The 10,146-nt window shown below is 41.6% G+C and overlaps 1 protein-coding gene across 1 annotated transcript; it reads left to right on the top strand.

Annotated features, from left to right (window-relative positions):
• Positions 1-1,180: 1,180 nt before the first annotated feature.
• On the top strand, positions 1,181-5,454 carry socs9 (suppressor of cytokine signaling 9). Its single transcript, XM_083773002.1, has 2 exons — positions 1,181-1,470; positions 2,878-5,454. The coding sequence occupies exon 2, from the start codon at positions 3,020-3,022 to the stop codon at positions 4,676-4,678; it is 1,659 nt and encodes a 552-aa protein (XP_083629128.1). The 5' UTR covers positions 1,181-1,470; positions 2,878-3,019; the 3' UTR covers positions 4,679-5,454.
• Positions 5,455-10,146: the final 4,692 nt, after the last annotated feature.

Here is a 10,146-nt window from a genome sequence, read left to right as displayed (position 1 = left end):
AAGCAACCTCCTGCTGCTCCTGCATTATGTGCAAATTCAAAACAGGTGGTAGCCTACCTATGGGCCGTTGAGTGATATTCAATGAGCACTTCCACTAAAAATCACCTGCAAGGAATTTCTTGACAGTACAGGAAGTAGCTCATAACATGGATTTTTATGAAACAAACACTTTGCAGATAGAAAGAGGATAATTCAAGCTTTTCATACAGCTGCAATGTTGGTGAGTTTGACGTTGTTTCATGCAATTAGTTTTATAGTTTTAGTTTTTCATTTGTCAATGGGAAGTTGCACTAGTTATCACCTTGCTGGCAAGATGGATGCGGTCTGCATATGGTCAATTGCCCGCTTTCTACCTGGTATCTGAGAGTATATACGCCTGGTATTCTTAATGAGCTGTTGAATCCTCCATGTAAATAGAGCTTTTTAACACAGAGTTTTGGGAAGAAATTAAGTGGTTCTCAAACTTTTTCATGTCAAGGACCCCCAAATTGTCATTTTTTAGCCCGCGAGAAGAGAAGATTTCTACAGCTCTAGCAGTGATTCTCAACCCATGTAAATTGTAATTTCAAGGACCCCCAGTTTGACATATGCATTAGTCTATGGACCCCCATTTAATGGTATTTCTATCTCTTGGACCCCCAATTTATTATATTGTAAAATCAATGTTATTTCAACTCTCAGAGTTAAAATAACATCTCAGAGTTACAGACCCATAAGGGTCCATTTGGTTCCTAACTATCTCTAATTGAGGTACCCCCTGGAACTCCCTCAAGTGGCCCCTAGGGGTCCCCGGACCCCACTTTGGGAACCACTGGCCTAAGGAGTGGACCCCATCTGAAAACATTTTGTGCCAGGGACCACAACAAAAAAGATTTGTCAATTACTAAAAATTATTATTATTATTTATTTTAATTATTGGACCATACACAGAGAACCGTGCTGGCTATAACAATACCAATGATGGACATATCCATCCATATTCAAAGAACTATGACATTTTATTTATCAAGCCGATTGCAGCTTTATATTCTAATATATTCCGAGGGGTTAGGGAAGCCTCCGTTTTGGTTATTTTTGGTAAGCGAGTATTTATACTTCTTCGTACTTCTTCGACAGTGTCGTACGCCAAAACAGCAAATCTACAAGCTCACAGCGCGTTGCGACTCTTGCGAGCTTTAGATCGTCCATTTCCCGTAAATGAGTCTTTAGGTTTGTCTTATCCACCACAAATAAAAACAACGTTTTTTTCCTACCTGGAGTATTAAGTACAGTTTTGTTCGCACGTAAAAGGTTTCATGTAGAACTTGATAAATTGCAAGAGCATCTGTAATGTATTATTTACATCACTTCCGGGTTGAGTGTTTTGAGTGGTCTCAGCTCAGCTGTATCAAGCTAACGTTAGCCGCTATTATTAATACTACTAGACCAAGTTAAAGCTTTTAAAAGTATGAAAGGACACTCCTTCCACAGGTAATGTAACATGAACGACGTGTGTATATTGACTTGTAATTAGACAAATATAATGATAGATTGGAATAACTACCTATCCTTTCAAAATTAAAAGTGCCAGGCTAGCTGGCTAGCAACTGCCTAATGTGATCCGCTGAGTTTCGCTGTTTGTTGGTTACGCTATTAATCTGTTCTCCAAATATTCTATAATTATAACAACATTGTTGATGCCCAGGGGTGGATTCAATTGAACCAACTACGATAGCATACTATCTTAGCATATCCGGCCACTATATTTTACATGAGAGCTAGCCATGCAGGGACCCTTGCAAATGACATCAATTAAATTTAGTTTGTGTTATTGTTATAAGTGTTATTGTTGCTTGTCAGATCTGATGCTCCATTTCTAGATCTAACACTTAAAAGTCTTAAATCTGACCCTGGGAAGCAAAATTAAACACTTCCGTGTGCTTTCAAGTTAACACCACCCAGCAATAGGAAGTTTTTGGCTTTCTAGGCTTGTGAGTCATTATTGCTGGCCCTGGCCTAGCCCAAACATTTAGCCTGGCCCACTGACCGTTGTATGCATCTCTTCAGATCTATACATGTATTAAACCAATAAAGCAATCCAACTTTAGATGACATTACATGACATTACAAATTAAAACCGCTATTAAAGATGCTATTGCACTTAGGGTCCCTAAGTCCTTTATTAGTCTACTCACATGTTTTTCACATTGTGTTTAATAGCACTACCTTATTTGCCTAAAATGTTTGTATTTTCATTTTTCTCTCACTGAGTCCCCTAAATCTCCCTCCTTTTCAAGGACTCAGTCAGATGTGCCTCAGTTATTGTAAAGTGTTTTTCTATGCTGGCCTAACTTTTGGTACTTTTACATGGAACAAAGCGTAAAGGACTCTGATATTCTATTATTAATATGTATGTATATTTATTCAAGGACTCTTATGTGTCTGAAGTGGTTCATGACATGTTTGCACTTTTGGTACAGTTGGCTGTGTTGTCATGTTTGTTTACATGGGACAGAGAAAGTTGTCTCACCTAGGGAGACTATAAAATGTGACACTTCCTGTGTTTGTAGCTTTCAACGCTGATGAAGGCTTGAGGGTCGAAACGCGTTTGTTGTTGCTGCATACTATGCCAACTTTATTAAGAATAAAAAAGTGCTGTGAGTGCTGGTGTTTTCTCCATGAGAGATTTTTTTTTTTAAGTTACTTACGAGACCGCGCACCCGGTTAAAGTTTAAGATGAGTTGGAGTTGAGTGAGCTACCTTAAAGCCAAGATGTAATGCATGGCAACACCTTTGTCTTACAGTCGTTATTTTGATGAAAGAGCTATGTTAATCAGAATAATCCTAAAGCCCCAATTGAAGCCCTTAACAGCTGCCTTTCTTTTTTTTGTTTTACAGAACAGTGATGCAGACAGTGACTGATTGAGCAAGGCATCTTAATGGAAAACCTGACACAGAGAGCCGTGCAATCACAGGTCATTAGTCGACAACTCCCTGAAGTAGGCTCATCCTGTGCAACTGTTTCAACACATAATTAAACATGTCATTACCAAAGGAATCAGGGGATCGAGGGAAAGACAGAGAACGGGGCGCCCGTCCCAAGGTGAGACAGAGCCGCTCGGAGGAGAGAAGAGACACGGGTGGAGGCCGTAAAAGTGGAAAAGAAAAGAAGAAAGGTCTTGCATCTCATGAGCTGGCTGCTGAGCGACCTGTCAGCGATGGCTTTGAGTACGGTGAACTGTTGAGTGGTCCAGTGATCAGAGAACGATGTTCCTCTTCGCCTCTTAAGGAAGGCAGGCGATGGCAGGGCTTGGAAGTGTGTCCTTTATTACCGGGACAAGAATGGGCAGCCAGTTCAAGCCAATTCACCAAGCCAGGACAGGAAATAGGGGGATCGGTCACTGAGATACCTCCCACTGTTGAGGAGGAGAGTAGAGGGGCAAGTAGCAGCCGCACACTCCGCCAAAAGATCCAAGATGCCATGGGGCAGTGTTTCCCCATAAAGACGCACAGTACAGCAGCATCAGCACCAACTCCTCAGTCTCTTACATCCTCAACTTCTGTCTCCTCAAAGCGTAAGATACACCTCAGTGAGTTGATGCTGGATGACTGCCCCTTTCCCATAGACTCAGAGTTGGCTCAGAAATGGTACCTCATCAAGCAGCACACAGCCCCCATAACTCAGCCTCCAATTATTGATTCTGTGATGGTCAGCAGTGCTTCAGCAACACCTGTGGCCGCTGCGGTGGAGGATGTAGATGACCGGCTGCGAGAACGCCGGCGTATAAGTATTGAGCAAGGTGTTGAGCCACCGCCTAATGCAGAGATCCACACATTTGAAGTGACAGCCCAAATTAACCCTCTTTATAAATTGGGCCCAAAACTGGCCCACGGTATGAATGAGTTGGCAGGAGATGACAGAGCCACTATTCATCAGCAGCAGCTGCAGCAGCAGCAGCAGCAGCTTCTCCAAAGCCAGCAGCAGCACCAACTGCTACTACAGAGCTGTCTGGACACTTTAGATGAGGTAGCAGCCTCTGCCTCGACCTCTGTCGTAACCTGTGACCCAATCCCTGAGCCTGTGGATGACTCGGAAGTGACAGCGAGCCAAACGACACCTGGGGCCTCGCCCCCGCAGACTGATTGTCCCAAATCTCAGGATGGCTACCGCGTTCACACTCAGATTGATTACATCCACTGTTTAGTTCCAGACCTGCTGCAGATCACTAACCTCCCTTGTTACTGGGGGGTAATGGACCGCTATGAGGCAGAGACTCTGTTGGAGGGGAAACCCGAGGGAACATTCCTGCTCCGTGACTCTGCCCAGGAAGACTACCTCTTTTCCGTTAGCTTCCGGCGTTATGGTCGATCGTTACATGCCCGCATCGAACAGTGGAACCATAATTTCAGCTTTGACGTACACGACCCCAGTGTGTTCCATGCACCTACGGTCACAGGCTTGCTGGAGCACTATAAGGACCCCAACTCCTGCATGTTCTTTGAGCCTCTACTGTCCAATCCCATCCATCGCACACAGCCCTTCAGTTTGCAGCACATCTGCCGAGCGGTCATCAGCAGCCGCACCACCTACGATGGTATCAACGTGCTTCCCATTCCAAATACCTTGAAAAAGCACCTGAAAGAATACCATTACAAACAGAGAGTGCGTGTACGGAGAATGGACACCTGGTGGGAATAACAAACTTCTGCTATATCGTTGAACAAAAAAACCCTACTAAAGTCACATTCTTGATGCAAGTCCCTCCTACTGAATAATATGTTGACTTGTTCCTTACTAGGCTATATTTGGCTATGTTAATCTACACTGCACTGCACTGTATTTTTTAATTTTTTTTGTATTTTTTTTGCCATGTAGGCCAGATTCACTATGTCTAAAACTCTAATACAGCATCTTAGTTAATTTGTCACGCACACTCAAAAAATCCTTTATGCTCACATTAAACATGAAGCTAATTTAAAAATAGACTTGGTGTTCACAACTTTGTTATTGCTGTTTTTTATTTCCTTTTTAGTTTTCTAGTCAGATTTACAAGGTAGTTTAGCATAATTATCTGACAGTGGGGTGGGGGAGTATTCTAGTGTGACTGCGAGCTGAGATAATTATGATAAAGCTGCTCATCAGTCAGACTAAGGAGGTGGAACCATGCTGAGGTGTGTTCCATTTTGTTTTTGAGACAAGAACTGCAAGGATTGAGCATGTATTAACGATGTTGAAATCAGAGCTACGGTAACATTTTTTAGGGTTAAAACTTCAAGTTTTCTCTTAAAAAGTTAAAGCTCTATATTGTGATGCTGGTCGTTGCTATTAGATACCACCAGAGTCTCTCTGTGTCTCCATCTCTTTAATAATCAGAAAATTTATGTTTAGGTGAGTTGCCAATTTCATACAACCAGGTTACAGTAACCATTTGTGAGCTTAAATTTTAGTGTTCTCATGTCTGTCATAACTTCCAATTTCACTGGTTTATCCTCTATCTGTATGATACTATATGAGTTTGTTTCCTGATTGGATAAAACTGGTATTCCGACCTGAAAATGCATTTTCTGTGTGCTAAAGAGCTGGAGTGATGGGGAGATAGAAACCCCTGCTACTGAACAAACACTATAGCAATGATTGTTCTCAGAATATAGTAATATGTAACACTTACCTTGAACAACCCTACCTTTAATTTTCACCAAGCAAGATATGGTCATTAGATGTTAAAATATATTAGATGCTGGTGTTGCCATGTTTCTATATTAAAATATAGAATCTGCCACTTTGGTATTGAGGCTTGTTTAAATGTCACATGAAATGTCTGCAGATATAAGACAAGACAACAAATATAATTTAACTCAGAAAATGGGCAAATGTAGTGCATCAAAATGACCCCTCTTAATTATTTAGACAATTATTTATTTTAATAATGAAATTCAAATAGTTCTGATTAATGCATAATGATTTACACTCATTGACCAAACAAGGTGCACACTAGTCAGTATTATGAGAATTTTAGCATAGTTAATTGGCACTAATGAAATCCTGAGGACCAGTGTGGGACATAGAGAACTGGAGAACAGTTTGTCGTTCTGCATGCTGAGTTCAGAAAAGGATAAACAGCCCAAATGTAAAGTTCTGAAGCACTGAAGCAAGCTAATGTGGGCTATATGTGGCTGTGATGACGCACAATTGGACATTGACTTGTAATTCCTTGTGTATTCTATAGAACCAGTGTTTGGGGTAACGAATAACACAAGTAACGCATTACATGAGATTACTTTAATTATTAAAGTGATGTTTTACTCACTGGTTAGGCCTTATATTACAGTTCCTCCAGTATGCCAATTACATTACTTTAAGAGAATGGACAAGTTCATCTTCCATTCACTATTTAAAATTATATGGATTTTCAAAATACACCTTGCAATGATAGAGGGAGCTGCTAAACTGGATACTGTCATGACATTGAAAGTTAGCTAGTATGCTGAATGCTGCTAGCATTCTAGCAGCAGTTTTCTTAAAATAACACATTACTTGACAAAGTTATATTGTAATGTAACATTACTGTAATTGTTGAGTAAATTCAAAAAAAAAAAATGTAACTCCCAATTTGATTTAAGGGTGTGTACTGATTTGTTGTTTTGTTTTTGGTATCCCGACCAGAACATTTATTTGAGATGGGGAGACCCCTATAAATAGGCCTATGCATATTATATGCCGCAGCCACACACACATAATATGCATTGTGTGTGTGTGTGTGTGTGTGTGTGTGTGTGTGTGTGTGTGTGTGTGTGTGTGTGTGTGTGTGTGTATGTATAGAGAGAGAATGAATTTGGCATGAACCTTTAGGGTGCAAACAGCATTTCATGCTAGAGGGAATTTCAGGATTAATTGCATAATTTACCCATGCAGTGAACTAGTTAAGTGAGTATTATGTGTGAACAAAGTTTATACCGTAATGAATAAAGAGACCTCTGTGCTAATTGTTATGTGCGCTACACAATAACCGGAGTGGACAGGCGTTCAAAATGTAATGAGAGAGCATGGAGAATGGATCTGTAACCGTCTTTTGAATCACTATGGTGGTCAATGCAGTCACTGCAGTGTCAGTGTATTTGGTGGAAAGGCTCCAAATGATCCATGGCAGTCACTCACTAGCCTCGGAGACTGCAGGCATTTTGTTTTCACTCACCAATGAAGCCACCTTCCTGAAAGAACAGTTCTGTGTGATAGCCTTCAAGTCTCCAGAAGCAATATGTGAGATGAACAGAAAACAATGTCCTCTGATGGGGAGACATTTTAGCTACCACACTCTTTAGATAAAGTGTGGGGCAACTAAACTGGTTATATTTATAGGCTACCTTACTGAATGGATTATGGCTTCTTAGTTGGTACAAAGATGTTGGCTTGTTTGTTGGCCCTGTTCAGCACAGTAGGCTACATTACAGTACACCTGAACTGTAATTGACAGCTAAGATCTTTCCCCAGAGAGACAGAGAGATGTGTGACTGCAGTCCTATGGAATGTAATCAACTGCATGCATGAGATTATGCTGTCAATTCTCACTGCTTTGTTTGCGCTATTTTGGTTTAACTCCGTTGTTGGATGTTCGACTAGACTAGCATCCATTGTGCTTTTTCTGTTGCCCCCAACCAAACTATGGAATAGCTTTCCCTGTTGGGTCTGCCTCTACCCCTTTTCTGGACACTTGAATCAAGACTCAAAATCTAACTTTTCTCCCTGGCCTTTGAATTGTTCTCCATGTCATGCACGCTTCAAATTTGTCTCCACCAGGCCAAAGGCATGGGGAGAGAGTATGTTTTGCACTCCGTCCCTCCATCCGTGTGTCTGTATACGTATGTGTGTGTCCATCCATCTGTTGCCAGCTAATCTCCGGCACCGTTGGCCCCTTTCATGCCAAACTGTGCACACACACTCCCTGGATGTCAACGAACACAGATCTGCGCCATTTCCCATATTCCATCTTGATTGGCTAAGATTGGCTTCCAAAGCTTGCATGATATTGGTCCATTTAAAACAAAATGCCACAAATCACAAACACAGTGTGAAATTTCTGTGGAATTATGCACACACATTTCCACCTGGCCAAGGACGACATGCCACTTAATTCTTTCCAAATCAGCCTCATGGTGGCGCTATTGTGGGTGTATGCAATTTTGTTTTACCCTATAGAAGGTATTGTTTTGTTTTACCTTATAGAAGGTAAAACAAAATCCCATACACTGATGGGTGAAAATCCCCCAAAGACCTGCCTGTAGAAAAAACAGGGATGGGGGCAGGGAAACAAACCTACCTTCCACTCTCCACTACATCAGTGAGGACCCTAAAGGTACTCAGACATCAACAACATTATGAAAATAACATAAATATACGGGTCCGGGTGAAATTCACCCAACATTAGTGTCAGTAGGCCAGGGTAGATGGATGTTTTATCTGCTATACTGCAAAGTGTACAGTAGATGGCTTCAAAGAGCTTCTGTGTGTGTGTGTGTGTGTGTGTGTGTGTGTGTGTGCGCGTGCGTGCGTGGGTGCGTGCGTGCGTGTGTGTGTGTGTTGGGGTGGGGGGGAGGTAGTAGAAAGAAGATGCTGTATGCTGCTGCAGCTGCCAGCGCCCTGGCTCTCATCATGCAGGTTTTACAGACATCAGGGAGAAAGGAGGGACTTTACCGTGGCTAGATCAAGAGGCCCAGAGGGACAGTGTGCACCTGCAAAAACCAGAAAGCTGATTGGCTACACATACTTAGCATATTTGTGTCTGTTTGGTCTTCTTTTTCCTTCCTTGAGTAAAAAAGATTTTCCTCTGAGCCTAATCTCTACTAGAATGGAACATCATGAGGGTGGAGAATAAGCTTGGAACTCACACAACACCTTGGGACAATAGCTACTTTGCCCCAAATAATTGGTTGGTTATAATCAACCAAACACCCCGAAACGGCCCTTAATTCTTTGCTGCCAGCTCAGCACATCTGAGAGTCAGAGGGTGCAAGCGTCTGTCTGTACTCTGTAGTGGTATATTGTGTGTGCTGTGCACTGCAGTCATAAGGTTCTCTGAGCTGGAATACGATGAGATGTAGGCTATTCGTATTTAGGTTATGAATCCAGCAGAGCTCGCATCAAACTGATTTGAGGCACAAAGTGATTTCTTGCAGCGTGCACAACATGGATAGAGGAGGTGATTGCTCTTTTCACTATAATGTGGAGAGGAGACACTGCAGCTGAAATTCATTTATTTTTGTTCTGTTAATGAATCCCTCTGAAATTTTATCCAACACAAATTGCCTTTTGAAACGGTGCACTAGTCAATACTAAATTCCTGAGTCATTAAAGCTGTGGTTCTTATAACTCATTTACATTTCCCATTATGAAGTACATTCTTTCCCATAAATTGTTTGTCAGTGGCATTTGATTTTATTCCCAGCACAACCCAACATTCTCTCAGGAGTGTACAATATGAAAAGTGTTGCGTGCTGTTCAGCAGCATTTGGCTTGCTTGTAATAGTTTGCTGTTGGAGCTGTCTTGTTTTAATCGGTTATCCTTGTCGGACCATATCTGGCTGAGGACGATGAGCCTCCATGTAGACTGAGCTGACTTCAGGGGTTTGTAAATACTGGTAATTTAGTAAATACCAATCGTTTATTTATTTAACTTAATATTAGTCATTGTTTAAAATAATTTATCGCCTTATTTGATGGCCTTCCTGCTCTGGCATTTGGCTTTTGTGTCCTCAAAAGAAAATAACGCCAAAGGTCAAGTCTCTTTCTAATATTATTCTTTTACAAATCAAACCCTGAGTTAGGTTTAGCACCGCTTTGTTCCTTCTTACAACCAAACTATGGGCCAGTATGGTATGGGGTTGATGTTTGTAAAGCTCTTTTTAAGATTTGTTTTTGGCTTTTGTGCCTTTATTGATAGTTACTGTGAAGACGGACAGAGAGAAGGGGACAGACATGCAGCAAAGGTTGTCATGAACGGGACTCGAACACGTGACGCACTGTCAGGCCAGAGTCTATATTGGCATGTGCCTGGACCACTAGGCCAGCGGGCACCCAATAATTACCTTTTTTTTTATGTTTTTTTGTGGCCTTCGCCTTTATTTTATATAGAGGGGCAGACCGTAGGCTTACAGGAAATTGGGAGAAACTAG

The sequence above is a fragment of the Protomyctophum parallelum genome (genome assembly GCF_964188405.1).
Source record: "Protomyctophum parallelum genome assembly, chromosome: 9".
Classification (NCBI taxonomy): Eukaryota; Metazoa; Chordata; class Actinopteri; order Myctophiformes; family Myctophidae; genus Protomyctophum; species Protomyctophum parallelum.
The sequence above is the reverse complement of the archived record's forward strand: the minus strand, read 5'-3'. Positions and strand labels throughout refer to the sequence as shown.